Below are 23,423 nucleotides of genomic sequence, written 5' to 3'. Positions count from 1 at the left end.
ATGCCTTTATAATGGTAATACACACAGATATGGAAGAAAATTAATCGGACCGTTTTTCTGTTTTGTTTTCATATCAAATATTTCATTCTGTTTAACTGTGTTCTGTGCAGAGACACTAAAAAATAGTCACGACAAGTAATGGGGAATAAATATTAGGAATGCAGGGGCTCTCTGCGCTCCACTGGCACTGAGCTATGGAAGTGTCTATTGGGAGATCTCACACACAGATGATTACATCTCCTTACTTTGTAGAAGGGAGTGAACCTTGTGTGTGTTTCGAAAGAGTGCACAAACAAAAGTGTTCCTTCCCCATCATTAGGGAGTCCCTGTCTTCAAGACCTAAATCTTTTCCTAACTAACTTGATGGAGGGGCTTTCTTTACCAGTCTCCCTTGAACATCTATCAATGAAAACAGTCTTCCTGATAAGTTATGTCTGCAGAGAGGTTGAGTGAGCCTAGTACTTTCACTCTACTTCATACTGTGGCCCACAAGGAAAAAGTCACCACAGTTCCATCCCAGCTTCATGTCTAAGGTGTTCTCAATGTATTTCTCTCGCCATGTCCTTTGCAGACTCCACTCCCACTGAGGGAAACTTGCCTCCATATCGTAGATTTAAGGACACTCTGTTTTTAACCTAGAAAACATCGGGCCTTTGAGAAAATAAAATACCTTGTTTGTATCATATAGGGAGAGGTGCCAAGGGAGAACCCATTACCAAGCAAAGGCTTTCTCACTGGTTTAGTAGATGTATAGAACATAGTTATACCTTAGCTAGGAAACCAGTGCCCCATATTTACAAGAGCTACTGCAGCATCAGTAGCATGTTGTAGGCAATTCCCCTGGTGTAAAGCAAAGCAGCATCTTGGAAGTTACACATTTACACCAGATGCTATTTGTATTCAGCATTACACTCCAGTGCTTGGTTGGGAGGGCAGTGCTACAGTCCGTATTTATCTGTGAACACCTTGCCAGCTCTCCACCTGGAAGAGCACTGCTTGCTAATCTCCCACAAGGGGAATGCATATAGGTCATCAAAGAAGAGGTTATTTACTGTTCTGAAAGTTGCCTCTCTGTATTCACACTATCCATCCACCTCCCTGTCTACCTTGGAGTTCTGTATAATATCAGACCTCAGTAGTTAGGGAGAAGAAAAACAAGGTCATGGGGGGGGGGGGTGTCCACTCTCTTGTATACAAGGTGATAATGTCATCTGTGTGTGCCAAGTTTTTAAGGCAGTTCCACAGCTCAACGTCATGAGCACCATATCCTACAAGTGTGAATATATAGACTCTGGAAAAACAGCTATTGATAAGCAGCTTCTTTGCTATCTAATAATCCTACAACTTCAGCCCTTTTCATGGTCATCAAATGTATGGTTGTGTACCTCCTATCCTCCTTCGGTTATACCAATATGCTGAGGAGAGTTTGTGTATGTTCACTGCCTGAGATGATAACTTCAGAACACACCTATTTTTGTATTACAATAAATAAAGTTGGATTTGGCAGTGATGTGTGGTTAGAAGGGACTAGATGATAGTGTTGAGTGGCTAGAAATTAGAGCCCCAGCAATGTGGAACTGAGTTCTAATTGCAACTCTGCCATTAGCTTGGTGTATGACCTAGAACCCATCTTTACAATTTCCAGGTAGGGAAGAGGTGAAAAGAAGTATGTTGAGGTTTCATTGTTTGTTTGCAAAGTGTTATATAAATGTGTCACATAGTCATACCTTCCTCAAATTCCCTTGGGGAGTGGGGGTGGAAATACTCAGACAGCCAGGATAACTCAAGAATCTGAAAGTGGTTGTCCACTGCAACATCTTTATTCTTTTATTATTTTTCCTTCTTGACTTGGAAATTAGAGTTGCTTGTATAGTGACCTGAGGCTCAGAGTCTCAAAGTTATGGTGCAGCCAAGTTTCAGCAGACTTTGCAGTCCCCTGTAATTTATTCAGGCACATGGGCTTGCAGAAGGCTACCAGAAACAAGCTTTTCTTCAGACGCCTTTTCGCTGCTGCAACTTGGGTTTTGTTAGGTATTACTTCCTGTAGCTTGTTTTCAATCTCCTTGCTGTGAGATTGATGCCTTTTCTCTGCATTCCTGTTATTGCTCATGCTTCATTATCTTTATCAAACACTAGCTACAGCCCGGGAAAAGAGCCTATGTAATAATACCTAGAAGAATGAGATCATCTGCTGTTTCAAAATACAAACCCTTCATAAAAAGATGAGCCTGTTTGGATGTGCTAAAGGAAACCCTCAAGAACATTTGATCTCTGCTAGATATTTCTGATGTACTGAAAGAAACATTCAAAGGGAAGCTTTTCGTGTTGTTTTGCTGTATATGATTGAGCTTACTTTTCTATCAGCCCCTCCATTTTGACTTCAGGGTTGTGTGGCAGTTATGTACCTCACTGTTTTTAGTATACACAGAGTAATTGTAGCCAATACATTTCAAACATATTCTAGTGTTCCTTGTAAAAAAATAAAATGTGTTTAGTTCCCAGAACCCTCCAAAAAGTAGAGTGCATGGTTTTATGCCTTGGTGACTTAAAATACTTTGTCTTGCCTTGGATCACAGTTGTGCCTTATTTTAGGCTAGTTCTGCTCTTTCTGTGGATTTACCCTCTGTTCTTTAAATTGTAAAATCTGTGTCTGCTTGAGGCTGTCATTCTATGAAAAAAATCCTACAGTAACACTCTGCTTAATGAACGTCAATAGCGTAATCATACAATGTGTAATGAACAGTGTCTGTACCTGTGATTATTCAATACTTGGAAATGGTGTATTGCAGTAAAGCTCTGTTCTTGTCTGTATATGGAGCCCACAAATGTAGAATTGCACTTTGAAATCATTAGTTTTCATACTCTTGTTGCATGTTGCTAACTTGAGGTGTGTCTGGGACAAGGGGTATGGGTAGGGCAGAATAGAACAATAGTAGGGAGCAAGGAACACACGCTAGAACTGCTCCACTCCGCATTGCAAACATGCTCCCAAGACTGGTGGATAGTTCCTTGAAAACCAGCTTTCCCTCCCTCCGCCCCTAAAGGCCCCCTATGCAGCTGCCCACAGCAGTAACTCTCATGTACAGGGGTATGAGCACAGATAGCAGCAGACAGAATAGATTAAAAAGGATAGTCATACAGTTGAAAGCCAGAATGGACCACCAGATTGTCTGACCTCCTGTTGTCACGGGCACCAACAAGTAAGAATAAGGCAGTAACTATTGCAGAGCATGATTCAAGGAGTTGTGGGGTGCTGGTGGGAACCTCAGTACTGCTCCATCCATTTATATCTCAGATTACACTACTCTACAGCCAAAATGCTTCTGAAATAAATGTAGTCCAACTTTACTAATTCTGGGTCACTGCGAACGAAAATGATGTTTAAAATTGTTGATTGGCTCTAGTTTTCAAGATATGCTATTGGGTCAGTATATACGACCCTTCACTTGGGAATGGTGGAGGATAAGTGAGTTATAAAGAGAAGGGATCTCAATTTAAACCAGAAATGACTAAAATACATCTTTTACTGGAACTATGAATAAATCTGACTGGGTTTGGACAGTACTTGGCTTTTAGGCAAAACAACGAATGCTGCAATCTGAAGCTGGTATTGCGTCATACATGATATGAATTGCATCATGTTATTCCTAGAAGTCATGGATGATGCAATCATAATGAAGCTTACATCACTCTGCTGAACAAATTGCCCTATATCAGCTCTAGAAATCATACAGTGTCGTGCTCTCTTATTTGTCAGTGTTTGATTTTGCAAAGGGACACATTTCTGTTTAGCCAAAGTGAGCAGAGATGCCTCGTACTTGTGTGAACAGTGCAGATAACTTCTGCTATATTTGTGGTGAAGTGACTTTTGCATCACAAAAGCACAATATAACCACTATGGTTAAGAGAGCCTATCACCTTTATTTTGGCTGCACAATTGGAGATCAGGACAAGAGGTGGGCCCCACACATACTGCAACACTTGTGCAACAAATCTTCGGCAGTGGTTGAACAGGAAAAGGAAATCTATGCCTTTTGCAGTGCCAATGATTTGGAGAGAGCCAACAGATCATACCAGCAATTGTTATTTCTGCATGGTGCCTCCAGTTAGGAAAGGTGTGTCAAAGAAGAAAAAGTGGACTGTGCATTATCCAAACATTCCATCAGCTATACGCCCAGTACCCCATGGAGAAGGACTGCCGGTTCCTGATGCACCAGAATCATTCTCACTTGAGTCAGACGAGGAAGAGGATGAAACTTCTGGTTCTGAACCATCAGTGTCACAGGACCCACATTTTCTCCCATCCTCCTCCTCTGAACCACACCTCATAACACAAGGTGAACTGAATGACCTTGTCAGGGATTTAGAACTACTCAAGAGTAAGGCAGAGCTGTTGGGCTCCAGACTACAGCAGTGGAATCTCCTGGCAGGCTATCAGGGCAAATGGAGCCCATCAATGCTTGCAGACTATTGCTGGACAGTGACAAGAGATGCTCCATTTAATGAATACAAGAGACAAGCCAAGAAGCGCTGATCAGACACTGAATAGGACTAAACTATGTACATAATAGTTTTTTGCCTTTTGTTTCATAATACATTTTATTTATATAACCCTTTTACTGATTTTTAAAGTGTTACATAAACAGGACAGGTGAAATATCATGTAAAGCAACCATAAACACATGAAAAGACCTAGGTTTACAATTTGATTAAAACTCTATCTACACAATATACATAGACATAAAATGTAAAAACTTAAATATCTTAGAAACAGTAGCCAATCATTTGTTTTTATTGTCATATTTGAATTCAGCACATCAAAATACATAATAAATAGCACATTTTATCTCTGAAGCAGACGACTTCTCAAACTGTAGACCAGTGTTACGTATGTAAACTTTCTAGCCTTTTAGACTAAATCATTCTCAGTATTGAATGCAGCACTGACTGTGAGTTTGTTTTTTTTCTTCACAGTGAATGTCTTAAGGTTTTTGTCCCATTGATACTGGAATCGGTCTCTCAACTGCATGCTAAAATTAGTTGCCATTAGAGACAGTTGTATGTTCATCTGAGGTAACAACTACTGTTTGTAACCATCTCCACCGGTCTGAAATACTTCAGATTCTTTTACCCCTACATCTCAAATATAGAAATAATTATGAACCGTATCACCCTGGTATAACTAGTCATTTTGATATCCAGTGTGTCCGTTAGGTGACACATGTTTCAGTAGCTCTTCTGAACCTCTCTAGGGTAGAAACCATGTTTTTACTAGTAAAACTGTTCACAAAACCTACTTGTCATCTGAAGAGTCAGTCTGGAGAAGCTTGTTGCCATCAATACTGGTACAAGTAACTCCTCGCTTAACATTGTAGCTATGGTCCTGAAAAATGCTAGTTTAAGCGAAATGATGTTAAGTGAATCTAATTTCCCCATAAGAATTAATGTAAAAGGTGGGGGGGGGGAGGGGTAGGTTCCAGGAAAACTTTTTTTTTTCACCAGACAGAAGACTTCGAACAACCAGTGTAATACTATAAACAGCAATGATGATTGTGTAACTTGGTTTAGATGGTGGAGTCAAAGAGTAGGATATTTTCCAGGGATGCCTTGCTGCTAAATGATGAACTAGCACTTGGCTGAGCCCTCAAGGATTAACTTAACATGTTAATGTAGCCTCACTCTCTACAAGGCAGCACAGATGGAGGGAGGAGACACAGTAGATGCATGGTAGTGGCTGCAAACATTCTCTGCGGAAACTGAATATGGTGATGAACCCACGCTATCCCACTGGAGCGCACCACTCCCTCCACTTTCCAAAGAGCCGGGTGTGTTTGAGAGAGACAGAGACACACACGGGGTGTGTGTGTGTGTGTGTGAGAGAGAGAGAGAGAGAGAGAGAGAGAGAGAGAAAGAGATGGGCATTGCCCCTTTTAAGTACACTGACCCCACTCTAAGTACACTGCCTTTTTAAGTAGATCAGCAAGTTGAGACAATAGCTGCTGCCAGGAAGCTCCCTCCTGAGCCCTGTCCTGTCACCACCCTGCTGTGTAGATGGGGTACAAGAGCAGGGGAAGGGGGGCACCCTGACATCAGCACCCCTCTTCCCTCCCCCTCACTCCCAGCACAGCAAGTAGAAGGCTCCCAGGAGCAGCTTCAAGGCAGAGGGCAGGAGCAGCACACAGCAGTGGGGGGGGAGGGACACCTGAACTGCCTGGCAATTGGTAGCCTGCTGGGTGGCTGCTGCACTGGGAACTGAGGGGAGCTGATGGTGGGGCGGGGCGGGAGGGGACTGCCAGTTCACCCTGATTCCAAGCCCTCACCAGCTAGCTCCAACACGCTGCTCTTCCTGCAAGCAGTGGACAAAGCAGGCGGCTGCCAAACAATGTTATAAGGCAGCGTTGCACAACTTTAAACAAGCATGTTCTCTAATTGATCAGCACCGTAACAATGAAACAATGTTAACTGGGACCACCTTAAGTGAGGAGTTACTGTATTTCCATACTGGGCTTACTCTCCTTAAGGGTTGCCAGAAATGGATATTGGGGAAAATAAGCAATGGGAAATGGACTTGGTAATTGAAATACTAACACTACAAGAGGGATGGCTAGTGCAAGACATGTTTCCTGCCTATTCCCCCGCTGCAAGTTTGGAGGAAGTGTAAGATTGTAAAAACAGGCAAAAGATAAAATAAATCAGCAACCTTAATATTTCTCCTTTGCTTGAATCATGAAAATATTTAGCCTGGGCAAGAGCCATATCCGAATGCTCAATCTGGTAAAACAGCAGGAGTAGTACTGCTAGAGAAGGAATTTAGGATGGTGAAGTAAGATTAAGTTGAAAAGCTATTTAAAAAACAGAAACGGCATTCTGTCACCTTTCAGACCTCCACTGAGGCTCTTTCAGGTATGTAGTGTGGAATTTTATTTCTTGCACCTCCCAATCACTTAGCACTGAAGGGAAACGGAATGACTGGGCATTGATAAGTGGGTGCAAGGCTATTTACCTCAACATCACTGGCTCAAACTTAGACCAAAACAATAGTGGCTAAGATTAGTTATTTTCTGATGACTGTTAAGAGGGCCAGCATCACAACTGGCACTTCATTGGGTAGATTCTGACAAGAGACTGAGCCTAAATGAATATAGATTCTAAACTCCTTTTGTCCCTCCAGAACAGTCAGATTTGAGCCAGTATGATAAGCTGTTGCCGAGAGCTTGTACTTTGTCTTTTGACCCAAAAGCAGACATGAATCTTCAAGGCTGTCAATCTGGCACCTCTCAACAGCATAGCTTTTTCTCAAGTTAAGAGAAGTAGGGAAAGTGTCTTCTGTTCTCAAAAGTACTTTTGAGGCCAGCTTTTGGACAAGTGCTGTTTAAACTTTACAAATGTACCTCTATCCTGACCTGCAAATCACTTCCTAGTTTGGTTCTAAGCCCATTCAGCACCATATAATACTATTCCATGTGCTGATAAGTTTCTTATCTTAATGTCCAAACGAAAACCAACTGTGGTGAAAACTTGAGAGTTAAATTTGGAGTAATCTTAGTCCTCATATTTATTTTAACAGGTTTTCAGAAAATAGAGGCTGCTAAGCTAACACCATCTACTACCTGTAGTAAATTAGACTTATGCCTTTTGATTTAAAGATGTATAAATATTAAGTAGAAAAGTTCTCAACTGTCTTGTTCATACACATAGTTTTTCTGTAGCTTAGTGGAGGAATGAATCTGCAGATATTTTAGTAAGTTCTGAGTTCAGACCTGAATAGTCTTTATGCTTCAGATACAATGGGAGCTGAAGCTCTAGGAGAGATTGAGAGGCAGAGCCATGAAGCTTAGGCTCAACTTGCTTACAGCCAGATTTATTGTTGTCTTTAAGGGACTCACTGTGAAGCTATAACTCCAAGAACTGTTATGTTTTATTGCCTGGCAAGATAACATTGCAGTCCAGACTGGGACAACTGTATCAGTAGATGCTAGGAACCTTCAGGCTGTCACATTCTGGATAAGACTAGTCACTCAGGCCACACTCACTCATGGGGTGGCAGAAATAGCTGATGGAATGAATAAGTTGCACTACAGAAGCTCATTCAGGATCTCAAACAAGTAAATGTGAACCCTAGAGGGGGACATATTATTTTTTATGCTTGACTCTGCAGAAGGTATTTATCAGTACATGTGTGCCCCAGGAGTAGCATCGCTATCAGTCCCTTATTACAAGGGTCGGCCCTTGTTTTTTCATCTCTGTACAAGATCGTGAGTTGCTGAGTGCTGCAAAAAGCAGGAGGAAATGCCCCTTGTATATGTAGGTGAGTACTGCTGCCTATTTATTTTATCAATATTTAATAATATTGTGGGGCAGGGGTGCTAAGAAAACAGTCCCCTATCTTTTAACTACCACGTTGGGTATCCTAACCAGGAGTTCTGCTGGGACATCTTGAACGCCATCTCTGCGCTGTCTGTTCCGTGACTTAGAACACAAATGAGAAACTTTGCAGTACCTGCAGCAGTGACGTCCAGAATCTGGACAGTATTAATGGAGGTGAAGTTAGACTGCAACCTTCAGTTTATGTTGCAGTTTCCTTCTTTCAAACATGTGCAGCCATCAGCATAATGGAACTCTGTCATCCATAAAGGAAGAATGCTTGTGAAGGAATCTTTGTTGTGCAGATAATAATGAAGAGAATGGCTGCAAGTAGGCATAAGCCCAGCACAGCTAAAATTCTAATTTTCAGTGCTCTGTTGAGTCAGTGTGTTATTGTGATCAGTATAATAGTTCTGTGGTGGTGTTTTTAAAAAAGGGAACAAAAACAAAACAAGCAGCCAAAAGAGCTCTTTGCTGTAGCTGAAATTTTATCTAGTACATTCTCTTCACATCACTTTGTGCTGGTTAGCAACTCTGCCTCTATGGGAGGAGCTGAGACTGGAAATAGAGGTTGGGCTATAAATCACTTGCATTTTTGGTGGCTGATATTGTTATGTTGAAATTGTGATCAGAATACAACCAGTAAATGAGTGAGCACAGCAGGTCAGCACAGTGTTCCACCAGCTGGTAAGACATGCCCTTTTTGATTTTATATTAGCCTCTTTCTCTGCTCCTCTCCCCAGAAAAAAATCCTGCTGTTATGAACACTAGTGCAGGCCCACCCATTGTAGCAACAGTGGGTGTGCTGGAACAAGCACGGTTGCAGGTAGCCTCTAATATTTTAACGACTCTTTCTAATAACTCTACTCACACTGAGTGCTTAAAATGCTGGCGTCAACCAGTGCCTTGTCATGCCATCATTGCTATCACCAGAGGAGCTGCATTTATGTTGCCAACAGGGGAGACTTTTCCTGAAAAGAGTGTAATGCAGACAAGGTCTTACTGACATTACACTGGGGGGAGTTCTGCACCACAGTGCGCAGACCTGCAGATTTCTTTGCTTTCCTGCAGAAAAATGACTTTCTGACAGGGAAGCAAAGGGAACCCACAAGAGTGGTCATATGCCTCTCCCCAGTAGTGCAGGTGTTTGGTTTTGGGTGCCCAGAGCAGCCGGCAGAGAGGTTAAATCATTGCGAGGATGGGCTGGGGATTCCCTGACCGATGCCGGGTCAGACCCACCTTGTCTACCCAACCCCGTGCATTTGCCCCCCCCCCGACTCCCCTGCTGTGCCTTGCATCCAGAACCTGACCATCATCCTGCCCAAGCCTTACCCCCCGCCAAGCCCCAATCCCCCCACCCCAGGGCTGGGGACGTCCCTGCCAGTGGCTCCTAACCTGTGCCAGGCTCGGCGGCTAGTTCCAGCTAGGCTGGGAGTGGGGAGGAGGAGCGGACTTCTCTTGCATGGAATGGTCAGGGCCAGGTCACTCCCAAAACTTCCCCCAACTCTTCATGCCTCCCTTCCCCACCCTGCTTCTTGCTCCCATTGATCCTCAGCATGCGTGGGAAAGGTCACTATACTGGGAGCGGCTCCTCTCTATGTCCAACCCCTGTGCATCTGAACGCCCCCGCTCCCTACACTCAGCCCTCCCCACTGAGCCCCCCACACACACCAAGTCCCTGCACCCAGACTCCTCCCATCAAGCCCCCTGCACTCAAACTCCCACCTTGATGAGCCCCACTCCCTATGTACCTGGACCACCTTGATGAGGCCACCATGCCTGAACCCCCATCCCACTGAGCCCCAGCCAGCTGCATCCGGACCCCTATCCCACCAAGACCCAGTCCCTTCACACCCTGAACCCTCTGCCAAGCCCCCTCACACACACACACACCCCTGCTGAGCCTCAACCACCTTCACCAGGACCTTTTTACAGAGTCCCATTGCCTTTGCACCTGAAACCCACCAACAGACTCGTGCATCCAGATCCCTCACCTCACCTGGACCCCTGACTGGGCCTCCTGCCCCCAGATTGTCCCGCACACACTCGTGAGCTGGCTCCTGGATTCCCCCACACTAAGCCCCTCCACACTTGGATCCTGCCTGGCTGAGCCTGCCTGTCCAACCTGTCCTGCAAATAGAGAGATGAGTCATGTCTCTCAAAGCAAACTATGGGACTGAGTGTGCAACAGACCCTCTAAGGCCAGTAAACCCCTTTGTTCATTCCAGAATAAGTCAGAAGGACACTGTATAGATAGGTGAAACCTTGGGGTATCCATTAAGGTTTCAGGCTGCCTCATTAGGACACAGCATGGTGGCAACTGAAAAATAAATGTGACATTGGGAAGAATGATGGTGATTTTGCCACCTAAGTGTTTTTGGAAAAATGCTGGTGTTGCATAACTTCCTTTTAGCTAAGTAAAAATAGAAGGGTATTATCAAATTCAATGTACTTCATTAATTTCCAGCTGATATTACTGTTAGATTTTTTTAGTATAGATGTAAATGTGTCTAACTGCAGGTTCCCTTGGAGATTGATCCAGGATAATATGACATGATGAAAACCTAAGATGGTGCCTTGGAGCTCTTAGCTGAGGGCTAAGCAAAGTGATGATAAATTTGAGAAATTTGTATTAGAACATAATACTAAAAGTGTAGAGCGATCATTTTAGATGTAAATGTAGGCACTGTTAAGAATGTACATGCCAGCTTCATAATTTCAAATGCAAGGAGGGGCATGGATAAATCAAATACACAGTGTAATTAGATTCTTTGAGAATAGCTACAAATTGTAATTGCTTTCTTCACCTTTTGGAAACCTTGGTGAAACCTACCTGCTGTGTCAACAATTTCATTTATTAGCTCATTTTAGTGTGCAACTCTAATATATACTACTTGTGTCAACTCAGTTATCAATACCTTGAAGACTGTGTCAATTAATCCTGCTAAAACTTGGTTGTCATTATTAGTTTTTGATGGTAAAACTTCCATTCTTAGCCATTTAAACACATTATTTTTAAAATAAATAAAAAAAATAGTGTCAAGATTTGCTAGTAGTCAACCTGAATTCTTGTGCCCCAGCTATACTTCTGAAAGAGCCATGGCTGAAAAATATTTTATTACTGAAAAATAGTCAAATATGGCTGCCTTATGCATACTAACCTTTTAAACTGTATTAGTACATTATTTCTGTAGTTTTCGTACAGAGTTCCATCACATGTGGACAGGCTGCTGCCCAGTAACCAAATGCCTGAATATAGAAGTTGGGTCAATCTCAAGTAGTTCCTCATCTCCCACAAACAAAACCAGTCTGTTTGTAGGCTTAATATTGGGAAAAGCCAGAGCCACAACTTTGACTACATTTATGAACTATCCTGTTGTAGGAATGTTTTAAGGTACTTATTTTGTAGCATGGAACTTTCAGTAATTCTTGAGCAAAATCACAAACTGTCAATTATATTAGTTGTTATAATGTATCAAAGTTGTGCTAAAAGTCCAAATGCACAATTCTAGGGCCTTTTCTAAAATGTCTTCCTTTTCTACTTGTGCTAGAGCTTATAATTCTAGTAGTCTTATCAGTGCTGCTTCAGCTCAAATTGGAACTTTACCTACGCAAATATTCCATCCTTAGTTCATGTGATAGCAATTGATTAGTCAGCCTCATCTTAAGGTTTTTAAAAGCTGTCTGAACTCAGTAACAAGTCATGTGCTCTGAGTATTTAAAGTGCTTTCACCAGGTCTTAATCATTCTTTCTGTGATGGCATTAAACTGTTTCCTCCCATGTACTTCAAAGTAGTTAAACTTTCAATACTTGTTGTATCTGTTGGTGATGTCATTGATCGGCACCGGGACATATTCCTAGGTAGATAGACCTAAGGTGACAAGCCAATAGATAACTACATCTAACTTTTTTCTCAAAAAAACAAGTTCTCTAACGTCAGATAAATATACCATCTGTGCATGATAACTCTTGAGGGTATTGGCATTCTAGTGCAAAATTGGCAGACCTCTAGCTCTTAAGATGGTGGTTTTTGTGGTTTTTTTGTTTTTTTGTGCCATTCAGGGCAACAGGAGAAGAGGGAGAAGGTGCCATTTTTCCATAGTTTCAAGGAGAACAGCATTTTAAGTTAAGGCTGCTACATTAGGTGAAACTTTCACAAGTTGCTCTCAAAGATTATTAAATGTACAAGAGTTGAAAGTTTGGGAATAAGTTCAAGTTCTATAGATTCTAGTATCTTGAAGTTGCAACACATTTGCAGGTCTTCAAATACATTTAGTGAAAGTTTCACAAACAGCCTTACCTCAGACCCCTTATCCATGCCCATGAGTCACTTTGTTGTTTAGAGATCTGAGAATTGGAGCAGCGTGCTAATCCATCTATTACCAGGGTGGTAGGTCAGACAGGGAATTTGATATTATGGTAGTCAGTCATTTTTAATTAAAAAAGCAGGCTGCATTTAATTTGCATTGTAGAAGAAATATATTAAACAGCATGGATAGGCAAGAATACAAGCATTACGAAAGGTTACGTGAGGGTCTCAATTTGACCATTTAGTGAATCTTCACATCTTTTTCCAAAGCACAAGCAACCTTAACTCTGGCAATTCCTAACTTTTGAAGCATTTGCAACCTAAAGAATGTCCTTTTAATGTTTTCTGCATGCAGTTCCCTAGTTTTAAAAAAAAAAAACAACTTTTTCTTTACCCCCTGTAACAATCTCCCATCATAAATAATCAGCAGAGTTTGAAACTGCACCTTTCACATTGAAGCACAAATGTCTACCACATGGGCTATAAGACTAACACTAGCTGGCAGCAGGAGAAAACTGGTATCTGGGAGGTGGGATTGGGGCACTAGGACCAGATGCCAGGTCTATGGGGTAGTCAGGGGAAGACTGGCCTGTCTCTCCCCCAGTCCCCAGTGTGGCTGCTTGAGCAGTTTCCTGGTGTTCCGATGCAGCGTCTGTTGTTGATTTGGCAGCTGAATGGACATGATCTTAGGCCTGGGCTACACTAGCGGAGGGAGGTTCAAACTTAGATATGCAACTTCAGCTATGCTATTGTGCAGCTGAAGTCGAAGTATATTAGTTCAACTTACCTGGCCATCCTCAGCACGGCAAGTTGTCTGCCGCGGCTCCCCTGTCGACTACGCTTACTCCTCCTGCCGAGGTGGAGTACGGGCGTCGATTTGGGGATTGATTTATCGCATCCAGATGAGACGCGATAAATTGATCCCCAGTACACTGAACACTACCCGCGGATTCGGCGGGTAGTATGGACGTACCCTTAGAATATTCATGTTCAGTTATTTTGGCTAACGTATTCCTAGGCAACACAAGTGAGAAGGAAAATGATTATTTTCAACCATTTGTAGCTCAGCAAAACCTGAATGGAATTTAATGGGACAAAGAAAACAATTCTCTAGCCCAAGGACTTTCTCCCTACTGAATTTCAAAGACCTTCAGAAAAAGTCATGAATCTTTTATAATGGATAGTATTATGCAGTGCTGGGAAACCTAAATATGTGGGTTAGTACCAGTTTCCCCGTAACAAAAACTGCAAAAGATGAAACCTGCATCTCGCTGGAAATTATAACTGATCTGGGGAAATTACACTACTATAATGAGACAAGATGTTCTAGACTTTTAAGAATTTAAACTGAGATTTTTTGTCATGATTTTCTTTATTGGAGTGGGTTGGTTAAGTATTTTGTTCTTTATTTTCAGAGGTATTGTTGCCAGTATTTTGGTTTTCTTATGTTTTGGAGTCACTCAAGCTAAAGATGGACCATTTTCAAGACCACATCCAGGTAATTTAAATCATTTAACTTTTTTCGAGTGTCTAAGAAATTGCTAACTCTGTAGAAGTAATTTTCCCATATCATAAATAGCCTCTAAGTTTATATGATTGGATGTAAATGTGAGCGTTCGTAACTTTGTTTTATGGCATACTTCCTTTTATATGCAATGTGAATTCAATAACATTATGATGCAGATACCCAGTAATCTTAATCCCATAGCTTCTGTCTTATACTGGAAGACTTCTCCTTTATTTATAGCCAACCGGTATTTCCAAGACTACTTCCCCTATCTATCAATTGGACACTTAAAAGGAATTTTGAGATCCTTGCCAGATGGCAGCCCTAAACATTCCCTCTTTCTGTTGTCTGAAAACAACCCCCTAAAAAGGGGAATAACAGTTACTCTAAACTGCATGCATAATATGCACTATTTGCTTTTTAAAATCAGCTTGTTGCATGGGATTTACCCAGGTGTCCCTGGTCTGCATTTCACATTGTTAGCAAAAAGGCTCACATGGTCCCCAGTTTGGAGGAGGTAATCAAATCATCCCTTAAACCTCAGCTTCACCTTACCTATAAAATTCCATTTTGGTATGTAACTGGACTATACTTCTGCTCCTTAGTTGACACAGATGTAAACAATTTATTTGGTTATGGAACCATTGTTACAAGTAATCTGACAAATTACAAGAGGGCCTTTATTTTACTTTCTGTGCAAGATTTCTGCCCCATTGATGAAGTTTGTGCTGTAGGATTTCAGGGAGTCTTTATAAAACAGCAACATAAAACTTCTCTGTGTTGAATCTGAACTGTGGACGTAATCAAACTTCTTGCTGCTGATTCTTTCCTTTTTCCTGGCTATTTTTACAGGTTGGTAATGATAGTTTATAAGAATGGGGACAGTTGTATAGACTTGCATATTCAACTTGAGAGCAATGGCCCCAATACTTAAAGAAAACTGTAACTGAAGCATTTCTCATGATTTCATCCTAACCTTTAGAATCATGGAATCATAAAATATCAGAGTTGGAAGGGACCTCAGGAGGTCATCTAGTCCACCCCCTGCTCAAAGCAGGACTAGTGCCCAGACAGACCCCTTAGATCCCTGAATGGCCCCCTCAAGGATTGAGCTCACAACCCTGAGTTTAGCAGGCCAATGCTCAAACTACTGAGCTATCCCTACCCACTTTATGCTGGGAATGACAGGCAGGTTAAAAAGAATTCTTGGGGAAGACAGTTGAAGGTTGCTTTCTGCAAGGAAACAATTGAAGAAATACGGCAGTTAACTTGAACTGTTTTAAGTTTAAATCCACACTTTCTAGGCAGCCTACTGCATGGCAATTCTTTATTTTTTATTCTGTTTATGAAAGATCTTGTTGCCTTTAAGGACTTCAGAGATGTTCTTGGAGATATGCTCCATACAGTTTTCAGCTCTACAGAATCTAGAAATGTCTTCTACCTTTTATAAACTATAGACAGTTGAAAGCAGGAGAGTTATACTGAAGCTTGTAGTTTTGATTCTGGTGAAAGATCTATGAAATGATGGCTAAGGAACCTTCTATGTGAATTTCATCGTTTGAACAATGGTCATATTAATATCCAGACTAATTGTTCAACAGCCCAGGGAGCACACACTCAAAGTCAACATAAGGCCCGAATAGACTAATTTAGATAGATTATGCCCTGCATATCTCAAAAAAGCTTTTATGCTCTCAGCTAGAGCTACTTTTACTAGAGCTGTTGAGCATTCTTTTCTCTATGCATGTTTCTTCTCAAAGTAGTCTGTCTAAAAACATTTTACAGTATTGTAATCTGAATGTGTTAACACAGAGGTGGGTGAACTATGGCCCGCGGGACCCTCCTGTCCGGCCCCTGAGCTCCTGGTACAGGAGGCTAGCCCCTGGCCCCACCCCTGCTCTCCCCCCTCCTCTGCAGCCTCAACTCACTGCACCGCCGACACAATGCTCTGGGCTGCGAGCTCCTGGGGCAGCGCAGCTGTAGAGCCATGGCCTACAGTGGCACGACTGTAGTGCCGCCGCCACCGGTGCTCCAGGCAGCGCGGTAAGGGGGCAGGGAGCAGTAGGGGGTTGGATAGAGGACAGGGGAGTTTGAGGGTGTGTGTGTCAAGGGCAGAGGTGTGGATAGGGGTCAGGAGAGTCAGAGGGTGGAGAACAGGGGAGTTGAAAGGGGGCAGGAGTCCCGGGGGGGGGCAGTCATGAATGAGAGGAGGGGTTTGATGGTGCGGCAGGGGGCAATCTGGAGTGAGGTTCTGGGGGTGGTCAGGGGACAGAGAGCAGGGGGGTGGATTGGGCAGGGGTCCCAGGATGGCTGTCAGGGAACGGGCGGGGTTGGATGGGGCAGGAGTTCAGGGGGTGCCATCAGGGGACAAGAAGTGGGGGGGAGTCAGATAGGGGGTGGGGGCCAGGCCACGCCTGGGTATTTGGAGAGGCATAGCCTCCCCTAACTGCCCTCCGTACAATTTTGGAAACCTGATGCAGCCCTCAAGCCAAAAAGTTTATTGCAACTAAGATGTTAACATGAGGTGGGCAAATATTTACACTCATATCTGGAATTCAAAAGTAGGCTGCCTGCTGATATGTGTAGAGGAGGAAAAAAGGACCATTTTATGAATGAATGAATGAATGAGTGGTTATCTGGTTTTAGGCTAGTTCCCCAGCATAGTCTGTATTCTAGGGCCTGCTGGAGGCAACTGCGTGTTCCTTTAGGAGGAGAGTGTGTTAGCCTCCAGCCTCCTCATGGATGGGGAGGCTCTTGCAGGCATGAAGGTGCATGATGTTGCAGTTGGGGGGAAGGGATACTCAGTGGTTTGAGCATTGGCCTGCTAAACCCAGGGTTGTGAGTTCAACCCTTGAGGGGATCACTTAGGGATCTGGGGCAAAAATTGGTCCTGCTAGTGGAGGCAGGGGGCTGGACTTAATGACCTTTCAAGGTCCCTTCCAGTTCTAGGAGATAGGTATATCTCCAATTATTATTTAGTTCACCATGGGAGATATTTGTAATTAGAGAGTGAACACTGGTAGATATGGAATAGTAAGTTTATTGGTGGAGTGCTAATAAGAAAATGAGTCTTCAGTGACCCCCATTTCATGATTCCGTTATCCCTGGAGAAGTGTCTCATTATCCAAAAAGAGCTACAGCAGGGGTCGGCAACCTTTCAGAAGTGGTGTGCCGAGTCTTCATGTATACACTCCAATTTAAGGTTTGGCGTGCCGGTAATACATTTTAATGTTTTTAGAAAGTCTCTTTCTCTAAGTCTATAATAGAAAACTAAACTGTTGTATATAAAGTAAACAAGGTTTTTAAAAAGTTTAATTAGCTTCATTTAAAATTAAAATGCACAGCCCCCCGGACCGGTGGCCAGGACCTGGGCAGTGAAAATGAGCTCGCGTGCCATAGGTTGCCTGCCCCTGAGCTACACATGGCTTGCTGGTATATACCACTTCCTTTATGGGTTTTGTTTTAAATCTTGCTGTCATAAACAGACAGTTAAGGGTTAAGAATTTCACCTAGCCTAGCTGACACCTGACGAGAGGAACTAATGGAGGGACAAGATGCTTCAAGAGGAAGGAGGAAAGTTCTTCCTTTTTTCTATTCATTAAGTCTGTGCCGGAGTGAAAAGATCCAGGAATCAACCAGGGTAGTGGGTATTAGAGAAGGAATGAATTAGCTTATGTTTATTTCCTTTTGTGACTTTCTGCATTAGAGGGATAATCAGATTGGGTTTTCTTTTGTGTAACTAAGGTTTTTGCCCAGGGGAACATCCTCTGTGTTTTTTTAATCTGTTGTCTGTGAGAGTAGTTTGCATGCTAATCTCTCAGAAGTATTTCTTTTACCCCTTTTTCTTAGTTAAAAGTCTTCTTTTTAAGAACCTGATTGATTTTTTCCCCTTGTTTTAAGATCCAAGGGGTTTGGATCGGTGTTCACCAGGAAATTGGTGGAGAAGTCTCTCAAGGTTACTCAGGGAAAGGTTACAGTACTTGGGAGGGAGAGATTTTGGGGAGGAAGACACTGTTTCCCAAATAACTCATAAATAGCTGTTTTAAACGATTTGGTGGTGGCGGCATACTGATCTAAGCTGGTAATTAAGCTTAGGGATTCTCATGCAGATCCCCACATCTGTACCCTAAAGTTCAGAGTGGAGGTGAAACCTATGACACTTGCTACTAACCAGATTTGGGGGAAATGAATCTTGTAGCCCAATGTCCCATGATGAAGCTCTTCAGTATTCTGTTTCCAGTGGTGGTGTAGCCGTGTCGGTCCCAGGATATTAGAGAGACAAGGTGGGGGAGGTAAAATATTTTATTGGAGCAATTTCTGTTGGTGAGAGCGACAAGCTTTTGAGCTCCACAGTGCTCTACTTCAGGTCTGGGAAAGGTAGATAGCTGTGATATGCTTTCCTTTATTAACCTTCCCTCATTGGTCTGGTTTTCTAAACCTTTTATCATTTTTGTTGCTCTCCTCTGGACTCTCTCTGCTTTATCCATATGTTTCTTAACGTGCCCAGAACGAGATACAGTACTTACTCCAGCTGAGGCCTCACCAGCGCTGAGTGGAGCAGAACAGTTACCTTTCATGTCTTACATATGACACTCCTGTTAATACAGGAAAAGCTAGCGTTCTGGGGTGCAACTGCATCACATTGTTCACTCATGTTCAGTTTGTGATCCACTATAACCCCCAAATCCTTTTCAGCAGTACTACTGCCTAGCCAGTTATTCTCCATTTAGTAGCTGTGCATTTGATTTTTCCTTCCTAAATGTAGTACTTTGTACTTGTCTTTACTGAATTTCATCTTGTTGATTTTCAGACCAGTTCTTCAATTTGTCAAGGTCATTTTTAATTCCAATCCTGTCTTCCAAAGTGGGTAGCGCTCCCGGTGCCATCAATAAATTTTATAAGCATACCCTGCCCTCCTTTATCCAAGTCATTAATGAAAATATTGAATAATATGGACCCAGGACAGAGCCCTGCAGGATCTCACTAGATATGTCCTCTCAGTTTGACAGTGAACCGTTGATAACTGCTGAGTTTGGGCTTTGAGTTTAGTTGTATACCGATCTTATAAGAGCTGTCTAGCTGTAATTGGTATGGTGAGGACTTGAAGCAGACACTCGTACTCAGAAATCAGAGTCCAGACATTTCTCACTTTCTGGCTTGGGCATGAGGGATTTATGCTAGTCTTCACGGGGTATGTATGTTAACTGAAAGAAAAAAGAGGTAGGAGGCTTCCTTTTTAATGCTTCACAAATCTGTCAAATAGCTTAACAGCAACCTGACTGGTTCCACTAGCATCTTCCTCCCCTAGACTTTCCGTTTAGCAAAATCCAAATCTAGCTTCTGACAAAGCATTGACCCCATATTGGGTTGGGTAGTATTTATAGTCTAGATGCTTGAGGCAAAAAGCCTTGGTGCTTGGAATAAAACTTGCAATTGGTATCTTTCAATCTGAGATTCTTCTAACTTGGAAGCATTCAAAGGCATTAATTGAAGGGAGCCAACTCATGATATAGCCCTCTCGAAAACTATCCTGGAATTGATCTTGCTTACTAATGCCCAGAAACAAAAATTGGATAGATATCTGGTATTCTGTTCCTTTTCCAAGGGCTGTCAAGCTTGGGAATGTCAGACTAGTGAGGAGACACTGACAGTTGTTGAAGGGGAACCAGCAATAGTGAGCAAGAACAAAGCAACCTGCACTGTACAAATTACATTGCCCGTTAGTGTGTTTCCTTGAGTGAAGATGTTCTAATAAGGTTGCATAGTGTTGCATAGTCTCATAGTGTTGCATGACTGAGAAAAAGGGCAACATGAGTAATTTTGGACAAATCCCGTGGTTATTATTAAAATGCTAGTTTGGTAATCTGTATGCGCTACTTCTGTGCCGGACCGGCGCTAGGGTTTCTTGCGCCCTAGGCACACGGCCATTTCGCCGCCCCCCGCACTGATCCCGCAGCTCCGGTGGAGCTGCTGCAGTCATTCCTGTGGAGGGTCTGTTGGTCCGCAGCTCCAGTGGAGCTGCCGCAGTCATGCCTGCAGGCGGTCCACTGGAGCCGCGCGAGCAGCCGACCGTCTGCAGGCATGCCTGCGGCAGCTCCACCAGAGCCGCCTGCCGCCCACCTAGGCAAAATGCCGCCCCCCGAATAATCCTGGCACCCTAGGCGATTGCCTAGGCTACCTAAACGATAGCGCTGGCCCTGCTTGTGTGTTGTGCATTTCTCTTAGCTGGTTATTCCAGGAACATATTTTTTCTCTGTTAGTAAACTTCTAAATAAAACTACCAAAGTTAATCTTCAGTCTGAGTTTGGAAGTTACGAAGTAGAAGCTCTGAACTCCCAGTTATCCAGGTCAGAGCTACTGTTTGTCCCCAACATGCAAAGTAGGCCATCCTGAGAAGATTTATTTGGCAGTTTTGCTGAAAATGATCACAGCCTCTCACATCTGAAGCTATTTTTAAGATGGTGTTAGGAGCAGTCTGTTAGAAAATAAACATTTTTAGCCCTGTGATAGGTTTGCTTTGCTCAATTCAGTCTTAAAAAAACAGCACGCAGAGCAACCATTTATTCTGTAAGGAAATACTGTCAAGGTTGGTAGGACTATTATTTGATATTTTTTCTTTATTAATTTGCAGAGTGCATGTAATCCTGTTTAAAATAATAGTGTGCATTCTTCTAAAAATCCAGTCATTGTCCAGTGAAGCACTGATGAGCAACTCTTATACAAAATCTGTGTATTTGTGTCAAAGTTCCTCCTGGTTTCCTTTTTTCCATAGGGTTTTTAATGTCTGATTTGTAATATTAGAATTGTTTACTTGCCTTCACTAGAACGAAGGACTAACCATGAAAAAAACTAGTGGAAGTTGAGGAAATGATGTCCCAGACATGCAACAGCTAATTCTCTCCACTTGACCATTTGAATGCTGATTCTCTTGTAGAGAGTCCTGTTTGCCCAGAACCACTCAGGCCAAATATCCAGGGGTAGCCCTGGAAAGGCAGGGTTCTTGAGAGGAATGATTACTGATTGGAGGACCTGGGTGTTATCCAATCCCAAATCAAAAGTTCTTTTAACTGCTCCCCATTATGTAAACCAGTGGACATGGTTAGATGAATTGGTCACATACTACTTGGAGCTTACCCTGAGGTGTTTATCTCCTCTAATGGATGCTTCGCCATAGAGGAGGGCTAAGCCAAAACTCTGGATCACAGTTCACAGCATGGAACTTTCTAATGGCCCTAATCCAAGTTCTTGACATACGGGAGAGTTCACATACAGATTGCAAGCTCCCAAGTGTTTAGGTTCAAGGTGTCTGGCTCTGACTGTTAGAGGGAGTTGACATTCCGATCCAGGGGTTTGATTTTATTATTTATTTGTATTGCAACGGCACCTAGGAGCCCTAATCACAGACCAGGATCCCATTGTGATACATGCTGTACAAACATAAAAACAGTCTGGGGCCCCTATCTCTTTATGCCCCATTTCTGTCTCCTAAATTTAACTTGTGTAGATCTTGAGAAAAGAAGAGAAATGAATTAGGATACGATCCAGGCCCTGAGAGGTTGCCCAGGGCACCCACAAAGGTTGGCTTCATGAGAGGCAGACGGACCTATTGCTGGAGTGTTAAGGACTTGAAGTCAGAGGTGGGATTGGCAGAGCAGGGAGCCAGAAGTGCCAAAGATACTCTTTTATTTGTGTACTTTTTTGCTTGGATGGGACTCCAACGTCATACTGGTTGTGGGAAGGTGACTGTTGATGGAAGGGGACACAAGGAGGGTGGAACACAAAGGAACAGTTGTTACCAGGTGTCTAGGATGGACCACACTGAGAGTTCCACACTCAGAGCAGACTTCAAGAAACAGGGCAGGCACATCCCAAAACCTGGTGGTTTATTCTATAATTAGATTTACCAAACTAGTAACAAGTTTCTGTAACGCCACACTGGTTAAGAAGGAGCCAAACATAGTCCCCTTTAGGCATTCCAGTTAGTTCCCTTCCAGACAAACTGGTCTAATATAGTGAGAAGTCACTGAAAACCCAATTCACTATATGTGAGGTTCTACCAATCCCAAAGGATCAGACTTATACCCAGGTCGGTATATATTTCAGACCGTACCCAAATATCATGCTGTCAGCCAATCCTTAATAAACGAACTAAGAATTTATTAAGAAAAGAATGGAATATAAATGGTTAAATCATATACTTACAAAGACTGCAAAGTCCTTAGATCAGCTTTGTAGCAGTGATGGAATAATCTGCTAGCTTGTAAAAACTCTCTCTGGTAACGTCCAAAGATTGGAAGATCCTCAGTCGGTTGTCCAAAATGCTCCTTTTAGTTGTAAATCCATAGCCCAGAGAACTGGAGCAGAAATGAGGCAAAACGGAGATGACTCTGGTTTCTTTTATATCCTCTACCATATGCATGGAAAGTTATTGTCCCAAACAATGCCCATAGACTCTGTGTATGGAAAGTTACTGACAAAGATGGAGTCAGGGATCACATGTATAAGGGCATGTGATGTGGACATGTTTTGCTGAATCACGGGGGTGGCCATTGGCTCCTTGCTATCTGAAGCCTCCTCAGGAAGAGCTATCTGAAGAGTTGATTCTTAATGGCCCATCAAGCTTGAATAGTTCATTCACAATGGGCTGGCAAGAGTAGTTGTAAACTACATTGAAGAACAAACCCATTTGAAATGCAAATACATAGTCAATATTCATAACTTCAGACAGAGCAGTGGGTCTCAAACTTTATTACTGCTGACCCCTTTCACACAGCAAGCCTCTGCATGTGATCCCCCCCCCCAATAAATTAAACATACTTTTTAATATATTTAACACCATTATAAAGGCTGGAGGCAAGCAAGGTTTGGAGTGGAAGTTGACAGCTCGCGACCCCCCCATGTAATAAGCTCGTGACCCCCTGAGGGGTCCCGACCCCCAGTTTGAGAATCCCTGAGTGATGATACATGGATTTAACCAGGTTAAAGAACGAGGAGTACCTGTGGCACCTTAGAGACTAAGGTTTGAGCATAAGCTTTCGTGGGCTGAAACACACTTCATCAGATGCATGCAGTGGAAAATACAGTAGGAAGATGTGTATATATACACAGAGAACATGAAAAAATGGGTGTTGCCGGACTGTAACCTTTCCATTGACACCTTACATGATATGCTTTGTATAACAGTGGTAGCAACAATGATACAAATGAACATCTTCAATCATACAGCATCATAATGGTATTTT

General features: G+C 42.7%; 1 protein-coding gene across 6 annotated transcripts in view; it reads left to right on the top strand.

Moving 5' to 3' along the window:
* Positions 1 to 23,423, top strand: part of PTDSS2 (phosphatidylserine synthase 2) — an 83,860-nt gene that overhangs the window by 25,251 nt on the left and 35,186 nt on the right. For all 6 annotated transcript variants that reach the window (XR_004000130.1, XR_004000131.1, XM_030560747.1 and 3 more), the window contains one exon: positions 14,090 to 14,172. Coding sequence is in view for 4 of the 6 variants with exons in the window: in XM_030560747.1 (XP_030416607.1) it covers positions 14,090 to 14,172 (83 nt within the window). In the remaining 2 variants the exon portion in view is untranslated. The remainder of the gene's footprint in view (positions 1 to 14,089; positions 14,173 to 23,423) is intronic.

The sequence above is a fragment of the Gopherus evgoodei genome, chromosome 4, assembly GCF_007399415.2.
Source record: "Gopherus evgoodei ecotype Sinaloan lineage chromosome 4, rGopEvg1_v1.p, whole genome shotgun sequence".
In the NCBI taxonomy this organism is placed as follows: Eukaryota; Metazoa; Chordata; order Testudines; family Testudinidae; genus Gopherus; species Gopherus evgoodei.
Note: the sequence above shows the minus strand (reverse complement) of the source record. Positions and strands in the feature narration are given on the sequence as shown.